General features: G+C 37.4%; 1 protein-coding gene across 7 annotated transcripts in view; it reads right to left on the bottom strand.

The window, feature by feature from the left end:
- The window catches only part of CSNK1G3 (casein kinase 1 gamma 3), a 165,092-nt gene that overhangs the window by 22,925 nt on the left and 122,215 nt on the right, over positions 1 to 19,952 (bottom strand). For 4 of the 7 annotated variants that reach the window (XM_084629406.1, XM_084629408.1, XM_084629410.1 and 1 more), the window contains 5 exons: positions 18,137 to 18,222; positions 17,919 to 18,003; positions 16,721 to 16,869; positions 13,708 to 13,803; positions 11,748 to 11,843 (listed from right to left, as the gene is read on the bottom strand). In XM_084629406.1, coding sequence (XP_084485532.1) covers positions 11,748 to 11,843; positions 13,708 to 13,803; positions 16,721 to 16,869; positions 17,919 to 18,003; positions 18,137 to 18,222 — 512 coding nt within the window. The remainder of the gene's footprint in view (positions 1 to 11,747; positions 11,844 to 13,707; positions 13,804 to 16,720; positions 16,870 to 17,918; positions 18,004 to 18,136; positions 18,223 to 19,952) is intronic. The other 3 variants (XM_084629411.1, XM_084629412.1, XM_084629409.1) reach the window with 2 other exon arrangements.

The raw sequence follows: 19,952 nt of genomic DNA, 5'->3' as shown, positions 1-19,952 counted from the left end.
CCAAATTCAGGAGAGTAGGACTTGCTGGAAAGTTTAAGATTAGTGAGAGCTCCAGAGAGAGAGTCCATTCCCTGCCTCAAAACCATGCCAGAGCATCCTAGATAGTTCTAAAAATGACATGCTCCTTTGGAAGGTAAGGACCTGCTCCAGAAGCAGGAGAAGGTCCTTACCTTCCAAAGGAGCATGTCATTTTTAGAACTATCTAGGATGCTCTGGCATGGTTTTGAGGCAGGGAATGGACTCTCTCTCTGGAGCTCTCACTAATCTTAAACTTTCCAGCAAGATTTTTGATTTGACCATGAACTAGCAGACTGTGATTGAGAATGCACATCACAGGCAGGAGGGATTCTGATGGTTGCCAAACGCGTTGCAACCAGCTATTGGTTGAAGGTAACTGAAGCAATGTAACAAGGAGGAGCAGCCCAGATTTCAGACTGGTGGGCTCCTTACAGCCTTTTTTTTTTTTTTAAAGTCATCATAAAGACCTAACTAATGGGAAAAGTCTGCATCTAGGCCAAGAGCTCCTTAGTTCGGATACCTGTGCTGGTACTGACTTCTTCTGTGGACTTACACAAACCACAAGTACTCTGACTCAGTTTTCCCATCAGTCCCAAAACAACTTATGGCACTGATATGTCCCAGGAAGTTAATGTCTATAAAATACTTTAAAATAAATAAATAAATAAAAACAAAGCAGGAGCACATTAGGACAGATTTTAGGATCTGTCCAAACTCTACATATCACAGCTTGGTGGAGCAGGAGAAGTGATATGATATAAAGTTAACGTTTGCATTTTCCTGATCCTGGGGCAGTTCTGTGCTGGGTTGGTCCTCCAAGTTATACTGGCTTGCTAATGGCCCCAGGGACCAGCACAGTATAAGGGGTCACCTGGCACTGCTCAATATGCCAACATCAGAGATGACGAGTAGTATAGGAGTTTTCATGATTGCTCTATGCTACTGGAGGATGCCTTCTGCACTGCAGGGATCCTCTCAGGGCTTGATACACCAAAAGTATGCAGCCAGAACCTCTTGGAGCTGAGGGTACAAAGTGGCTGCACCACAGAGGATCAAACCCTTTAGGTGGAAATACTACTCAATAACTATATACAGAAATCTAACCCACTGCAGGTTGATATCACTACTCCATTTATAAAGAAGTCCAATGGTTTTCCTGAATAATCTGCATAAAAAACAGCACAATCATTTATTTATTTTAGAAAATTAGGATACCTCTGTACCTTAAACATGGATATGCATGTTGCAGCTTGATGAATTCCAGCAAAACATTAAAGAAAAGACTTTCACCAAAACCTTAAAGTAAGATTTGAAATCAAATATGGTGTGGAGATGGATAGCTAAAATGAACTCAAACTACTCCCCTATAAGTAAAAATGGGTCACTGTCTTCCAGATATCCCCACTTATGAAACTCCTATAAGATATGATACATGGTCCAAGCTAAGCATTTAATACCCTGGCAACATCTCATCCCTGTCCTTAATTTAGATCAAAATTCTTCAAAATGAATCCATTTCTGCATTATGAAGAGTCTTAATTCAAAATAAAAGTATATAATGGCGGCACAAACATCTGTGATTAGATGGTGCTGGTTTTCCTCTAACCTATGCAGCTAGGTATGGCCTAATATTACCAGAACTAAGACATGAAGAGAACTTTTTAGAGCTATATTGCTGTAAAAGATTGACAGAGGGTTAAATGACTTAGGGTTTACTACAGCTTTGTAAGATATTCAAACATTGCAGCTCTGTGAATCCTCACAATAACACTTACGCAACTATTAAAACTCACATCAGACAGTTTTCAAGTTTTAATCTCCATGTTCTGCATAGATTTTACACATTAGAGGACACTGGAGCAAATTAATGAGCTACTTAATAAGCATAATCATCATGTACATAATCATAACATTAGGCTAAAGCACTGACTCCTCTAGATTTCCACCAAACTTCCATTGCCCCCCTACAATGAATGAGAGATCAAGTTTAGTCCTGAATACTGATCCTCCAAATGGCAGCACATCTTCAGGCAGCCTTATTCTTTCATTTTACTATACAGTTTATAACATTTTTAATTTGAGATGTTCTAAATTTAGGGAAAAAAGCCTCTCAAAACCATTGACAGATTTTTATGTTCAACACCCCAACAAACAATTATGAAAGACAGGGAAATATACTTAGCAAGCAATCCCTTAAGAAAGTTAAGTACCCTTAATAAGAAACACTGCATTCTCCTATCTAAAAAGTTCATTATTGAAGTCAGTCTATATACCTGAGCAATTCATTAGTGGCATCATAGCTCATTATGTCTCACTTCAAACACACATCAATGCAAAACTGGTTCTGTGATCCAAGGAGACAAGGTAATAATTCATGTAGAAGCTTTTGAATTTGTAGAAGTCTGGGCACTACAGCTAACATGCTAATAGCTCCCCCCCTTGAAATATTAGCATCTTGCAACTGAGAAAATACTTATTCTTATTATATCAGTTATATAAACTTTCAAAAATGTTTTTACTCCCTGAACTCTTTCCAGACCTTCCAAATTTCAGACTCTTGAATCCAATCTTTTATCCCAGTTTTCTTTTTAGTGGTTATCATAGCGAAAAAATGGGGAAGAAAAAGAAGGGAGGGAACCTTTTCTCCTCTGCATTCTCTTCGAACTGGAGCCTGTACTAAAATACTAGGGCAAACAGGAGCAGATTTTGAAGCTCTGCAAAACAACGTTGGTTGGAAGAATATTCTGAAAGTATAATTCGGCAGGTCAAAAAAGAATTGGAAGATCAACTAGCAAAAGATTCAAAAATTAACAGCAAAAAATATTTTTAAGTACATAACAAGCAGGAAGCCTACCAATCAGTGTGTCTATTGGACAATCGAGGTGCTAAACAAGCACTCAAGGAAGACAAGATTGTTGTGGAGAGGCTAAATGAACTCTCTGCATTGGTCTTCACTGCAGAAGATGTGAGGGAGATTCCCATACCTGAGCCATTCTTTTTAGGTGACAAATCGGAGGATCTCTCCCAGATTGAGGTGCCAATTGTGGAGGTATTAGGATAAACTAAACTGTAATAAGTCACACGGACCAGATGGTATTCACCCAAGAGTTCTGAAGGAACTCAACTATGACATTGCAAAACTACTAACTGTGGTATGTAATCTATCACTTAAACCAGCTTCTGTACAAAATGACTAGAGGATAGTTAAGAGGATAGCTAACGTGACACCATTTTTTTTTTTTAAAGTCTCCAGAGGTGACCCTGGTAATTACAGCCCAGTAAGCCTAACTTCAGTATCAGGCAAACTAGCTGAAACTATAGTAAAGAACAGAATCATCAGACACACAGAAGAACATGATTTGTTGGGGAAGAGTCAACACGGCTTTTGTAAAGGAAAATCATGCCTCACCAATCTATTAAAATGCTTTGAGGGGGTCAACAAACATGTGGACAAGGGTGATCCAGTTAATACAATGTACTTGGATTTTCAGAAAGGGACCTTGGAGCCTTTGTGGCTAGTTCTCTCAAAACAGCAGCAGTCAAAAAAAGCTAACAATGTTAGGAACCTTTGGGAAAGAGATAGGTAATAATACAGAAAATATCCTAATGCCACTATATAAATTCATGGCATGCCCACATTTGTAATACTGCACACAGTTCTGGTCCCCCCATCTTTAAAAAGATACATTAGGAATGGAAAAGGTACAGAGAAGGGCAAAAAAATAGGTATATGGAACAGCTTCCATACGAGGAGAGTTTAAAAGACTGGGACTATTCAGACTGGAAAAAAAAAGATGACTAAGGGGGGAGAATATGATATAGGTCTACAAAATCATGTTGTGGAGTAAGTGAAGTGTTTTACCCCCTTCACAAAACACAAGAACCAGGGGGGTCACACAATGAAAGCAACAGGCAGCAGGTTTGAAACAAACAGAAAGAAGTACTTCACACAAGCACAGTCAACTTGCGGAACTCATTTCCAGGAGATGTTGTGAAGGCCAGGTCCATCAATTGTTATTAGTCAAGATGGTCAGGGATGCAACCCCATGCGCCAGGTGTCCATAGGCCTCTAACTGCCAGATGCTGGGACAACAGGGGATGGATCACTTGATTATTACCTATTCTGTTCGTTCCCTTTAAAGCACTGGGCACTGGCCATTGTTGGGAGACAGGATACTGGGTTAGATGGACCATTGGTATGATGCAGTGTGGCCATTCTTATGTTCTTACATGTAATGAAATTCCAGCAGTAAGAAGCAGATCTTTTGGCTAACTGGACACAATGAATGCTTAACAAAAAAATCATGAACAGCTTAATAAGGTCTTTACAAGTGCATTTAGTGTTAGTAATCCAAGAAGAGAAGGAAACAATCAATGAGTTATTCAGTTGACATTTTCGGGAACCGACACAAACTTTTATGAAGCAAGGACGTAGGAGGTTAACTAATGAATTGAAGCAATGTACAGTAGGTAGCTTTCCACTAATGAAGTTATAAAGAAGAAGAAAACAGACTGTCACAGATTCAGCCTTTTTCACATATACTGGTGGAGGAATGACTGGATTATTTCAGAGAAGCGAAGGATTTTTCCTTCATAGATCAAATTACTAGCTGACTTTAATGTGAAGTGATGCTACAAAGTAAGACTAAACAACAAAAATATATTAATTTCCCTAGCTAGCACGTCCAAAAGGTTTTTGGGTTCTTTAAGAAATACAAAACTATAATCATAATTAACGGGTAGACTTGCCCAAACCCTTTAGTACATCTAACATTATTTTTGTTTTCAAACTCCCTGTTTCTTACATGGAAATTACATATAAAAAGTTGACTTTACAATAGTATTTGGAGTGTACACATATGCACTCATGTTGTATACACACCTATGTAAAAACTTCTTTAAAGCACACACTTAGGACCAATGAACTTTCAGTGTTACTTAATATTAATGGGATCACAGTGGGATGTTGTGTGGCTGAGACGTAACGTACAGTAATGAATCAGGAATCTCAAAGGAACAGAGAAGTTTCTTACTGCACTTGGCACTCTTATGTGAACTAAAATGAAGATTTTCTGCAGACAGAATATAGCAACCTACATTTAAACTGATGATTCAACACACAGCTGATTTAAAGTATCAATGCTGATTCATTAATTTACTTTCCTGCTAACATTTAGCTGTCATCTTTCACTATGCAGAAAAATTTTATTTCAGATTAAGTTAGGGATGCAGCAAAAAAGCTATAGTTCATAGAATTCTTGCTGGCTGCATGCTCCTGTTCTTAAAAAAAATTGAAATAACAATTAAAAATTCTCTATCATTAGATATTCTGGAGGAGAAAAATTTCTTGCAATATGAAAAACTATTACCTACCTTTCATAACTATTGTTCTTTGAGATGCGTTGCTCATGTCCATTCCATTCTTGGTGTGTGCACGCCACGTGCACAGTTGTCAGAGACTTCTGCCTTAACGGTATCCATAGGGTTGACTGTGGCGCCCTCTGGAGTGCTGCGCTCATGCATTTGTATATCAGGCACCACCGGCCCTATGCCCCCTCAGTTCCTTCTTGCCGGCAACTCCAACAGAGGGATAGGAGGGCGGGTAATGGAATAGACATGAGCAACACATCTCAAAGAACAACAGTTAGGATTGCAGACTGCGAGATTCTATGTCCATACCTGTATGTGTACGTGCAGCAGGGCAGGATGAGGGAGCCCAGGCTGGTGGAATGGACAGGCTCAGTGGATCCCCAGCACAACAGGTGGCACCCCAGAAGGGGGGCCCAACCCATCACAAGTACGTTAAACCAAGTGTCTGATTGCTCCACCATCTATTCCACCTCTAGGCCTAAGTTATGGCCATCCTTTGGAGCAGGGCTTGGTGCTTCTTAAAATCGTCCGGTGGGCTAGCACGAGAGGGTCCCACCACAGCCTGATCTGGACTGGGAGAGGGCCTAGGGCATCATTCACCATGGGGGAAGAGGGTCTCATGGTGGGCACCGGCCCTTCCACCCACCACGGCATCCATCTGCACTTTGCGTACCGAGCCCGGTGATGTCTGATACTTGTCTGAAGCGGGGATTGACGACTGGTGTGAAAGGGGCATCGGCATAACCACTGGCCTGCTACCAGGATGGCATCACAGAGATGGACGCAGCCTCAGGAGCCCAGTCACCATGGTGCTGTCTTGGTGAGGGGCTGAACTCCCTCTTCGTGCTGGAGGGATCCCGCCTCCAGTGACCACGGCGGGACCATCAACGCCCGAGTCTGGAGGCTAACTGTCACTGTGGGTGAACAGTCCTTTGAAAAGGTGGATCAGGGGGAACAGCACAGTGTTCGGGAATGTTCCCATGATCTAGATGATGGCGATTGACATTGTGGAAAGGGTCAGCGGGAGGAAGACCAGTGCCAATCATACAGTGACCAATGCCTCCCTCTGGGTGAATCTCGACGAGAGGGCAGAGACCAGGAGCACAGTGCCAGCGAACTAAGGCGACCTATGCTGATGCAGAAACCAGGGGTGGGGTGACAAATTGCTCTGCCTTGGTTCCAGAGACCAGCGGCGTCCACTCACCTTCTGGGAAGATTTCACAGATGGCTTGCCCTCGTAGGGAGCCTTTGCCGGGTCCATCGCAGCACGCAGCGCTGGCTGTGCTGCGAGAATCTTTTACTCTCTAGGCACTGTGAAGGCATTGACTCTGCCATAAGTCTGGGTCCCCTACTGCTCCCTGGAGTTGGTGATGGATCCCTTGGGGGGTGTGGAGGAGTTGGGGAGGGGTAGGAGGTCCCCTAGGGGATGTGTCCCCATGTGGCCCTGGGATGGACGGGCAGCCTGAACAGGGTCCTTTCCTGCTGCCCCTTGGTCCTTCTTGCTCAGTGCCGCGTCCCACTTTTTCGAATTCTTTTTGGGCGCTGGTGAAGGGGAATAGTGCTGGGTAGAGCCCGGCGCCAGCTCCGAGGCCGGCTGGAGAGTAGCCTCCAAGAGGAGGGCTCTCAAATGGATGTTGCGCTCTGTGTCCTAGGATGAAAGTTCTTACAGATGCAACACTTTTCTTTTACATGAGATTGCCCTAAGCACTTCAGACAGCTGCCATGGGGGTCACTAACAGGAACAGGCCTATTACAGTCAGTGCAGGGCTTAAAACCTAGAGACTGGGGCATGCCCTGCCTGGGGCAAAGTCCTTGCCAGGACCCTAAATTACTAACTACCTACAGTAAACAAAACTATTTACAGTTGCAATACATGAAGTGAAGAAAGGAAACCGCTGACCACTTGCGGGTGGTAAGAAGGATCATGAGCGCTGCACTCCAGAGGGCACCACAGCCGATTACGGATATCGTGAAGGCAAAAGTCTCCGACAACTGTGCAAATGGGTGCGCACATACCTAGAATGGAACCGACATGAGCAAGCATTCGAAGAACCACCTAACGTTTTTCAGTATTTAACTGTTTTTTTAAAAATTAAGGTGAGCTTCCTTCAAATTTCAACCTTTTTGGTTTGTTCTTTTTTTGAGGACTTAGAAATAGTAAATTTAAAAGAGAGTTATCTGAAAATTCTGAATTTGCTTTGCTTAAACAGTAACAAAGTTATAGTTTACTGAACTCTCAAGTATTCCAGGGCAAAACAGAAATCATATTTGACACTAAGTTATTCAGTATAATGGTACAAAACGTTTCCCACCATTTCAATAAGATGTCTAGCATATTAACACATGAACTTAATTCAATCTCCAATAAAGTGGAAACAAGAGCAGTCGGCCACTGAATAGCAACAATCCTATGGCTAAAGCAAATATGTAAATATATTTCAGCAGCAAGAAAGAAGCCAAAAGTATATATCTGAATTCACAGCTACGTACGGAGAGACTTGTATTAGTTTATCCAACATTCACTTTGTTAAGTCCTAGTTATTACAGAACTCCTCTGTAAATATATTTTGTACACAAAAAACACACCACCACAATTCGCTCCAATTCTTTGCCATCTCAGAGGTACCAAGAATAAAAATGAGTCATGAAGAGTGAACTAGTTTAGAGGTGGTCCTCTAAAATGCACAAGGTAATTTGACAGAGTACGAAGTGCATATAAGGGTAAATCTTTTCCCACCACTGCTCCTATAGCACTTCACAGAGCAATAAACACAATTTAAAGAAATACTGTACAACTTAATTGAACCCTTTATAGCTTCTGTCATACCATATACAACCTGATGGCTTTGTCACACAAGACACTCAAGAAAATTAGGACAAGTCAGCTAAAGGTGACACGTTAAAATGCATTAAACAACTGCATGGATACTCTCATTCCAAACAGGGGATTAAATTGAAGCAAAGCATAGCCAATTTTCTTCTGAATGAGAGTATCCACACAAGGGTTTAAAGCATTTTAACTCCAAACCTTTGGTTAACTCCTCAATTTTTTTTCACTGTAGATAGGCCTTAAAAGTACTATAGCTAATTGTTCAAAGGAATCTAGGCTACAGTACTAGACTAGCCAATGCCCCAACATATTGGCAAAATTTGATTTAAAAAATTCAGTTATAACTGAAAGATATACATCACAACACTTATTCACAATATCAAACTCTACTGTAAGAAAAATAATTAGCATATTACATTATTTCATAGTATCTGCTACTAACAAACATTACTAATCCTTTGCCACTATGTTACAAAAACAATCAATAATTCAATAGGTGTGCAGTTATCTCCTATACCAGAGATTCTCAACCTTTTTGTTTTTGAGGCCCCCCCCCCAACATGCTATAAAAACTCCATGGCCCACCTGTGCCACAGTAACCGGTTTTCTGCATATAAAAGCCAGGGCCTGTGTTGGGGGTAGCAATCAGGTCAAATGCCTGGTGCCCCATGCCACAGGGCCCCCATGAAGCTACACTGTTCAGGCTTCAGCCCCGGGTGGTGGGCCTCAGGGACCTGGGCTTCAGCCCTATGCGGTGAGGCTTCGGCTTTCTGCCCTAGGCCCCAGCAAGTCTAATGCTGGGCCTGTTTCGAGGCCCTGCTGAAACTTGCTCTAGGCCATCTATGGGGCCCTGGACCCCTGGTTGAGAACTACTGTCCTATACAACATCTAACTTTAAAAGCAATGGGATGATTTAATACTATAGTTTTGCTTTTAAACTAAGCTTTTTGCAGGAATTTAACTTTGCTGCCAGGTTACCTAAAAAGTCTGTACTCTCGTAATTTCTGTTTTCCACTATTAAAGAATTAAATCAATATCTGCCTTTGTTCTGTACCTACAGGACACACCGTCACCATTTCCTAAAAAATACTTCCTTTTAAAGGTAAATACTGAATTTGCCCTCTAGCTTTAAATGGACCAAAATGTTAAGATAAATTAAAAACTGCTCTTGGGATGGTCATGTTTTTGGGTTAGAAAAAGCAAAGTACTGAAATTTTTCTCAGTAAATGCTGGGATTGTTGAAGTAATTATTTTGAATAAAGTACTGAATGCGCCATAAACTAAATGCACCAGAACTAGATAAATTCAAGGAGGATAGGTCTGTCAATGGCTATTAGCCAGGATGGGCAGGGATGGTGTCCCTAGCTTCTGTTTGCCAGAAGCTGGGAATGGGTGACAGGGATTGGATCACTTGATGATTTCCTGTTCTGTTCATTCCCTCTGGCACTGGCCACTGTCAGAAGACAGGATACTGGGCTAGACGGACCTTTGGTCTAACCCAGTATGGTCGTTCTTATGTTCATAAACTATTTGAAGTGTTCCACTGATATGTTAAACATAGATAGAAATATTTCTTAATTTAGCCAGAAGGTACTTAAGAAATCTCAATTTTATCCAGTTTAATCTCAAATCCAATGCTAATTTCACATTCTAATACGGTTCAAGGAGACAAATCAACTACTTTCCTTTTTTATTTTATTGATTTGAAAGAGTTGCTGTGATCAGAACACTGGTCTGATAGTCAAACTGCTTGTTACTAGTAAGCTAAATAAGAATTAATTATTTTTATAAAAAGGTTTAGAGCAACCAACTCTTTGATTAGTTGCAATATTCACTTTATTTTATTCAGTTACTTTATTCTACACAAACAAGAGCTTTTCAAGCATCAGTTTAGAATTTTGCAATTTAATTCAAGACTCAGATTTTTTAAAAGATGCAAAAAACTTATTGTACAGAATTAAGAGGGTGAAGTATGCAATTTTATCCCTGCTCTTTGCCTTGGAGGAGAAAAAAACAAACAAGATATTTTAGAAAAAACTAAAATATAAGAAATAGATGGAGCTCTCAGTCTCAGGCTCAAAAAGCGTATTGAGCACAAGGAAAATACACAACATGTTCTATACAACTTCTTGTTATAATACTACATTATTATGATTTTGATTGACATGACAAACAATTACTAAGAACAGAGTGTACGCACATAAACAGGGCAGCTTTCAAGCCATCTGATGTGACAAGTATCTTCTTGATTCTCGTGCCCTACATTTCCCAAGAATGACTGCAACCACATACATCACATACACAAGGAAAGCAAAACCGGGTTGAAAGCTACAATAATCTGATAAAGGAAATTAAGCATTCAGGGAGAAAGAGTTTGGACTATAACAGGGTCTGGGTGGGGAATTAACATAAGACAATGAGTCAGCATTTGACTTAGACAGAAACTCTAAATTGGCCAACCTTAGTGAATGAATCCCCTTAAGCTACTGTTTACAAATGAGAAATGGACTGGACTGGGAATCATACCTCATTTGAGCATTTTGGTGGTTGGCAAAGAAACAGAGCTGTTACTGCTGCGCACCATTAAGCAAACAAATTAGTGAATTCAAAAGCTTCCCGAGTACACCACTTTGTTCAAGTTTTGATGCGATAACCCACTTCCATTAAGCAGAAATTAATATCATGTTTTTCACTTGCAAGTGGAAGTGCAATAAAATTAGCTTTCTGGAGGCTCTTTAGTCACTATGTATAACTACATTCCTCCAACATCTTAAAGGGATGCCATAAATTCCATTACTGTCTGAATATTTTTAACTACTATTCTTAAAAGCAAAATCTAAGACACTGAAAAATGATCAGAAAAAAAATTCCTTGTTTTTAGTTTTCTACTTTGTGAATTTGACAGCACTGTGTATATGTAAATTCACCATGTCTGGTCAGATAGCCAGTTTTGCCTTTTTTGCATTGGCCTCTCTATCAGGAGGGGAGAAATACATTTGTTTGGTAGGGACAAGTATAATATCTAAAGCTGCTGTTATACTTACTTGTAGAAACTGACTCTATTTAAACCGATATTTAATTGAAATAAAGTACTTAACTAAATATTACTAATATTCATTCATTTCTCATTTTTTACCCTGGTTAAAAAATATAAAGTGCTGCACTGTGCCAAGTTCTCCAAATTGGCTAATATTAAATAAACTTGAGTAGTTAAAATCTACTTAAATATATATAAAATTAAAATGAACTAAAGTCATAACGTTAGAGAATTTAGTTGATATAAATTTTAGAAAGCTATACTGCTAAACTACAACAGGCATTTGTAGAAATTCAACATACAAAAAGTCAAACTTTCTGCACTTTTCTTTTCCAGTTTGGCAGTTGCAGAACAAAAAGAATAAGGGAATGTAATTATGGACATAACTATGAAGCAAACTTTTCAGCTGAAAACAAGAATCATGCCAGGAGTTACAGGGGAATAGGTTGCAGCATGTGGAAATAATCAATCATGCAAAGAAGCAGAAAATACCTGTACCGAGCCACCATGTCTGTCAGCTGCAAGGTGAGCTCTCAAGTGATGGGGGTTTGCCTGCTGGGAGTCCCAAGCTGCCCTGTGGTCTGCCGACTGCCAATTATATAATGCATTAAGCATGCAAGGAAGAGGAGGGAAAAAACCCAAAACATATTAAACACCTCATGCTAGTATTACAATGTAAAATAAAAATCCCACAGGAATACAACACACAAACAGAATGTAACCAGCTATGTACATATGCACATGAATGTATATAGTCTAAGTTTAAACATGTATCTAACAGATTTATTTGGGAATAAGCTTTCGTGGCTAAAAACCCCGCTTCTTCAGATGCATCTGCCACCGGACTCCTTGTTTTTTTTGTGGATACACACTAACACGGTTACTCCTTGATACTTGACACGTTTAAACTTTGCTATTTACTATAGCTAAAAGTTGTGGAGTAGCTAAAAACAAAAAAATGTATACGCTCAAACGTAACTACCAGACAGATTAAGAATCTGGAAATAGCAGAAAGCATAACAATAAACAAAAATAAAAAACCCCAAACCAACTGTTTTTATTATTTTAAGTAATTCCAAAATGGTTATAAGTCTCTTGGGGTATGCAAAATTTCTCTCGAACATAGCAATATAATTAAAAATATGATGAAGACTCCAGAAGAAAACAAGAATTGATGATTACATATGTTTAAAATACAATGCTGCAATTGCACATCATGCATGTTATAGTAACTGAAAATATACATTCAACAAATGCAATACAAAATGCAGCGCACAATTATTATATTGTATATTCCTACCCTTGCATCAACAAAAGCCTGAAATTTTCTGAGAAACAAACTGAAGTATAAAATCACAATACTGATCAAAGTTATCAGCTTACTGTAATTCTCCACTAGTTTGGCAACAAACTCCTAATGTAATTCTCAGACTATATCCTTTAAAATAACTGATTTTTGTACAGAAACCTTAAACCTTTTAGGGCGAAGCTTTTGAAACTAGTCACCTACATTATGTATGCAAATCTCATTTGTATGTATAAAGTGGGTAACTATGTGCATATGCACTTTTTTTTTATTACTAGAATAAATCACATGTGCATATGCATATTATATACATATATATATATATATATATATATATATATAGGGTGAAGTTTATATGTTCACTTGGGAAGCTTGACCCTTAAACTGTACAGCATATCAAAGTAAAATATGATTTATATATTTTGTACAGATACTATTTCAACCTTTACATAAAACAGTTATTGATCTGTAAGAAAGTACTTAAAAATACATTTTTCTCATGACAGCATTCTGGTAATCTCACCTCAGAATTGTACACACTCTGAGCACCAGGTAACAATGGCGAATTCAAACCTTAAGCAGTCCATCTGTTCTTATAGCCTATGATTGAGCATGAAGTATTTTCTCTAAGAAAAACTTGACAATACTTTTAACAGAAAATCTAGAATTCTCACAAATTTTACTGCCTTTTGAATTTACTAAGGTGGCAGTAAACTATAAATATGATGGGACAAAAAATGCAATCTTAGGAAAACAGAACCCTCTAACACTAGTGAGTGATTCACTGTACAGGGTGCAAAGTAAGAGACTGTAAGATTAAATAGAAAAACTAAGGAAAAAATACAGCAATGCTCCTTAGGATGCAGTTCATCAAAAAAAAGACAAAAACCTCCCACTTATTTATAATTACAACTTAAAAACACAATAGCCCTTTATGACCTTTATTTAAGATTTACAAACCAAAAACATTCATGCATTAATAAGGCTACCTTCAGCAAACATAGAAAAAAAATGGACAGCAGAAACTGGTGTCAATTTGAAAATATGTAACACAAGCAATATCAAGGCTGTTTTGGCACAAAGAACCAACTTTATAAAAAGGTTGACATAAAATAAAGCTGATAAAATCTTAGGTGAGCAGCATACCTGATTTTTGGATTGTTGCATCTTATCTCTGTGCTGATGTGCTTCTCTGTTTGATGACAGTGCGGGGTCCGAATGAATTGAGCCCACTGGAGTAGGCTACAAACATAATATATTATGTAGCAAATTGTTAAAAAATATTTAAGTTTTTTACATACCAACAATTATTGAATTGTAATCCAAAACATGTTTCTGAACCTGCCATGGAAATGTACAGAGATGTGGCCATACAAAACCAACAGCAAGTCATGAAGCAGATCCTCACTAATTCTTAAACTTGGTAATTGCCTCACAAAAACCAGTATCATGCTCTCCCTTCACAAAAATTTAGGAGCAACTTGCTGCAATGATGTCTGATTATAAAGACTTCACTAGTCTATGCTGCAATGCATTCACTAGTATGCTTAGGACATGATGAGTTATTGTAAAATGGTCCAAATAAGTGTATTTTGTGAGGAGTTCCTTAAATTTTTGTTTGCTTACATTTTAATTTGAAAAGTTTGCCACTACTCCAGCTAGAAGTGTCAGTCCCACTACAGTTAAAGTTGCATCAAGTATCCATTCTAACCTATTTCGGTTACTGATAACTTCCTGTAAGGTTTCAGGCTGAAATCTTCTATGACTAATCTCTGCCCTCTTTGAAAGTATGAAGAAAAAAAAAGAGGATTAAGCCACTTTTAAATGTGAACACAGTGGAAATAAAAGATATTACCATTTTACAAATTTTCTTCTAACTTTTTTTTAAAAAAAAACAAAACAACAGATAATGAAAATGGCTGGGGTTTGAAAGATACAATTTTGTCTGGGGAGAATGCTTACTGAAAAGCAGTGCATTTCATTGTTCCAGAGGAAATTTGAGTTCACCATCTTATTTGCTTTTGAAAAATTGTTTACCAACTATTCACAATGGTATTTTTTCACTTAGTTTGTAAGATGTGTAGCTAAGGAATGATTCACTGAGGCTATTTTCAAGATTAGCTTAGCTAAGTAGTGAAAGTTTATAAAGTTGTTCAGGACAGAAGGTACATGGGGACTGAGAAAAGCTTCTGTAAACATTTTAAGATGCACAGCAGGGAGTCCCACTTTGATCATTGCCAAGGAAGGTGTTCCTTCCTATAAACGATCTAAGCATGTGTGGGAGAAGGCATTCTGGTGATGTATAAATAGTTCCAGACTGTAGAATTTTAACACACTTCAAATTTGTAGAAGCTAACAGAATTTCCAAATCCTAAACAGGGAAATTCCTACCTTTTCACTTTAAGTAAAGAAAATCCATAGAAAGATTATATCCGTAGAATGTTAAACAAGCATGGGTAAGTAATCAAAGACAGAATGTGCCAAATAAAAGATTTCAGATGCCCTCAAACTTGGACTGTCCCTTTCTGAGTGCTACAAAATATTAACTTCTGTTAAAAGCCACAATACATTTGTTGCTATAACTTTATGTGCAGCATACTGCAGTACTATGTAAATACCATAATCCTATAAAATCATGTACATAAAAAGCACAGTTGTTTCATAGGGAACTGACACAATTTCCGACACTTAAGAATCAATTGTGCACATGATCAAAGTTAGCTTTGAAGTCGCTGCTTCATCCCTGTATACATTATCGCATGTAAGTAAGGACGAAGAGAATATATATGCTGCTGTCTCTCATATTAGATTGTTGGCTCTTCTAAGCAGGGAGCACATTTAGTTGTGTTTTTATACTGCCTAGCACAGCAGGAACCTTATCCATGACAGGGACCCTAGGCACTACTGCAATACAAAATAATCGTTATCGTGTACAAAAAAACCCTCAAACAAAACAATGCTATCAGAATGTTATTTGGGTTGCAAAGCCAAGCCCTCAAAAGTTAGAAAGAGCCAGATTAACAATTAATCTAATAACAATAATTATAGTGTAGACTATTGGAGTACTGACAATCTTAGTAAAATATGATTGTGAGAATAAGTTACGAAAATATATACACAAGTAAATAAGGATACGTATATACAGGAGCATGACATTAAATTTAGTGTAAGTAAAAAAAGAAGAAAATGTTACAAGATTATTTCAAGTTGTAGAAAAAATTCTGTAAGTCAAATACAGAGTTTTGTAAAATGAAAGCTTAGAATAGATAATATTGGAGCATGCAACCAAAGTTCTATTGACTTAGACTATGTTTTCCATGAATTTTTGACTGTACAAATATTTCTGTCTGGCTTTTCTCAAAAAAAGTTTGGTCTTTTTGGGCAAAAATTGAATTTTTGTAATTTTTCAGTGAAAAGACAGAATTTTCTACAGATAACACCCCCACCATTTTCTGATCAGCTGAGACCCTAACTGTGGGGGCTAATCCTTTAGTTCCTGGCAGTAGCCAAAAATGTTTTTAAAAGGACATTTTTATTGAGTATTTTAACAAGATACTTAGAAGCTCCTTCAAGCCACCTGTCTCAGCAAAAGCTTGCAAGCAGCAGCTCATGTGCCTGTCAGGCTGGACAGGCAAGGTGTGCACTTTGATGTCACAAAGGGAATAAGGCTTTAGTATAGCTTCAGCTTACTATAGTTTCAGCTATAAACCTCAGATGCTGAGAAGTGATTTCTCAGTTGCTTAAAACTTTCCCAAAATGAAACCACCATACACTCCCAATGACGACTCTGTCCTTGCAAAGTTTCAAATGACAATCTGTTACTCTTCTCAAAAGATGATTAGAATTCCTACAACCCCCTATTATAAAACGGAGGAGGGAATTTTATTTGATGTTTAAAAAAACACCACACCTTTAGTAAGAGACCCAGTATGAAAAAAATCTCAGACCAAAAGGTGATATTTCATAAATTTCACAATATGTAAAAACAGGGGATTACAATGGAAACTGTTCTGCAGCTTTCACAATAGTAGCTTGACTCATAATCTTAGTAAATTTTATAATATACAAGAAAAATTATACACAAATATTAAGACTAACTATGATAGTTAAAAAAAACTAGACAGACAAAAATACAGCATCTTTGCTTAACTGAACTCACCAGCTGTTTCCCAATCCAGTCATATTCATAATCAAACATATAGCCCTTCCGATCAAATAAGTCTGTAAAGAGTTTTCTTAAGTAGTCATAGTCTGGTTTTTCAAAAAAATCTAGCCTTCTTACATAACGCAGATATGTAGCCATTTCCTCTATACAAATGAGAAATATTCATAATTGCCATTTCTGTTTTATTAATGGTTAAACAATTTCATTAATCATTGGCATTTAAAAACAAACCAAATAAATCTTTAGCTTTCTATATAAAATTCAGATTGATTTTGTCATGTTAATTTACTTTATCAGTTAAGTTTTCATGTTCCACAGCAGTTAATGCATTTTTCCCTTTGAAACAATTATGCACCTATTAACTTTATGTTCATGAGTATCCCATTCAATTTAATGGAACTGTCATACGTCTAAACGTTTGCAGGATGGGAGCCAAATAGACAATAAAAAAAAAAAATCAACTTTTAAAAATCTATCATTACTAGACGTGAGAGATTTATACAGCAGAAAACTCCCCCCCCCCCAACCCCCCCGCCTTATTTTATACATTTGATAGAAGTTTCTTGTTTAGTCAATTTCATGGGTGCTTCTGTATAGCAAATTAGTTTCATATGTCTGAGTCTTTTACAGAGAAATCAGGGAAATAAAATATCTTTTTGTATAGGAAAATGTAACTATAATACCACAAAAATTGTTAGGGGGACTCAGAGGCAGGAGTAGTGCCCAAAATGAACTGTAAGTAGTTTTAAGTAAGTCAACTTCAAAATGAGGGTCATCTACCAGTAAGAAAAGTGTTACAATAAATATTTTTAAAAAATATTAAAGCTGCTTTCTTATAGATGAAAAGGAGACCAAAATTTTATGCTTCAGGACAAACTGATCACTATCTGGAACTGGAAATAAACTTCCTCCCCTCTTCCCTCCTCCCCACAGAATGTCAATACATTGAACAATTAGTGATTTTCGGCCTCTCTCCTAATCCCCCAGCTTCAACAACAGTCAGTGACAAAACTCTGTAATGTTTCATTATATTTTAAATTACTTGCATTAACACCATATATTTTATTATATGTATTTGAAAGCCATTTTTCTTAGTAATGTATACAGCCCTACAGTACTAAAAACAAAGATTTACTGCAGCGTTATTTTAAAGATAAATTCACAGATTCATCTTCATTAACACAATCATTACCTGGAAAGTTTTCGCACAATATTTCGACAGGTGTTGCTCGTTTTGTGTCTCCAATTTTCTGATAACGTTCTTTTAATGTATCAGCCTATGATGTGAAAGATAAATTTATAACTTCAGAAAGTATTTTAGGAGACAACTTTACTAAGGAAACACCATGGAGAAGATGACTTTTTTTTTATTAAAAAAAAAGAGAGAGATGAGGATATTAAAAACACTACCTTTAAACCTTGCCACGGAAGGCTCCCTCTGAGAAAATACATAAACATATGTCCTAAAGCTTCCAAATCATCTCTTCTACTTTGTTCTGAAACATAAAATAAAAAGGTTATTAGAACATTATGTCTGCTTAAAGTATACTTTAATTTTTCACATGATTTAGAAAAAGTTTTAATATATTTAGACGTTTAACAACATAAAAATATTATATTAAAGTAGTGCACATTTTTGCCTATTGCGGACCCTATTAAAAGCAGAGTTAAACAGAAAATGCCAATGCAGAATATAGATATGTTCATCTTAATAATACAAGTAATTTTTGGTATAAAAGGAAACTGATCTGATATTTAACATTACACTTTCAGTAAACATGTCCACATTTTTCAACTATGTTAAATGAGAACAATTTTACAGTCTGTCATTGAACAAATTTCCTTCTTAAAATGATGAAAATTAATGTGGTACATGGAAAAAGTAATATTTGTTCCACATCTATTCACTTTATGGAGTTTTTTAGGAAGCCAAAGGTTTTATTGGGGAAGTAAGAAGTCTTACATGGAAGATCAGTCAAAAAGCACCATTGAGGAAGTGAGTAGCTGTAGCTTATTCCCCTATCTAGCTGACTTTAGAGTGGAACTGTGAATGGAATTACTTTGCAGTAATACAATTTTTGCTTACATTAATGAAGTACTAATCAGCATATTAGAATTCCGGAATTTAAGCCACAGTATTCCATAAAGTTTCCAAGAGAATAAAATAAGAAAACCAACAACAATAAATTCCAAAAGATAACTCAAGTGATTCAAATGTGCAAAATTCACAAGTGCCCCTTCGGTTTCTGAAATTCTGACTATTAAAAAGCAAAAACACATTTCTTATTGACAAGGTATTATTCACATTTTAAATTACAGATATCAATATATTTAAGAGTCTTCAATATAAGTAATTCAATGATCTTTAGATTATTCAATTATACAATGTAATACCCCAAAATCTTAAAGCCAATAGAAAAATTACTGCTGCTAGTAAGCATTATCATCCCTCTACTACCGGAGAGGAGGCATACAATTATATAGGATATTTTTTTTAATTGAGGTGATTCATTGGATTGAAAGCAGTTCCATAAAAACACAAGTAACTTGTCAGTCTCAACAGTAAAATGTTGTTTGGTCACCCAGTTTTAAAGCAACAACAGATTACTACTACTACTACTAATTTACTTTATAAAGAGTATAGATATGGCTAATGCTGAACAAATTTATCTAGTCTACTCCTTATAGTAGATCAGGAAGTTCATAGCAAAAAATTTGCCTTTACAGACCGAATCTTAGGGCATTGCCACACTGGAAACTTCAAAGCACTGTCGCGGGAGCAGTCCTGCAGCAGCGCTTTGAAGTGCGAGTGTGGTCACGTGCAAGTGCTGGGAAAGAGCTCTCCCAGCGCTCCTGGTAATCTACCTCCATGAGGGGATTAGCTCAGAGCGCTGGGAGCACAGCTCCCAGCTTTAAAGCGCTCTGACTTGCTGCACTCAGGGGGGTGATTTTTCACACCCTTGAGCCAGGAAGTTAGAGCTCTATAAAATGTAAGTGTAGCCAAGCCCTTAGACACAGTTAGGGGACTGTGAATTTACTTTGCATTGTGATGTCCTTACATTTGACAGTTGCTTCCCTTCCCAACAGAAGGGGTTTTAAAAAATGCTTATTCCTTTAAAAGGATTCGACATTAAAAAGAAACAGCATTTTGACAAAAAGGTAGCATATTTTACAAACTGATTAACTTGGAGTTCTCTTTCAAAGAACAGTTGATGCTTTGTTTCTA

Source organism: Lepidochelys olivacea (genome assembly GCF_965140295.1).
Source record: "Lepidochelys olivacea isolate rLepOli2 genome assembly, chromosome: 5".
Classification (NCBI taxonomy): domain Eukaryota; kingdom Metazoa; phylum Chordata; order Testudines; family Cheloniidae; genus Lepidochelys; species Lepidochelys olivacea.
Note: the sequence above shows the minus strand (reverse complement) of the source record. Positions and strands in the feature narration are given on the sequence as shown.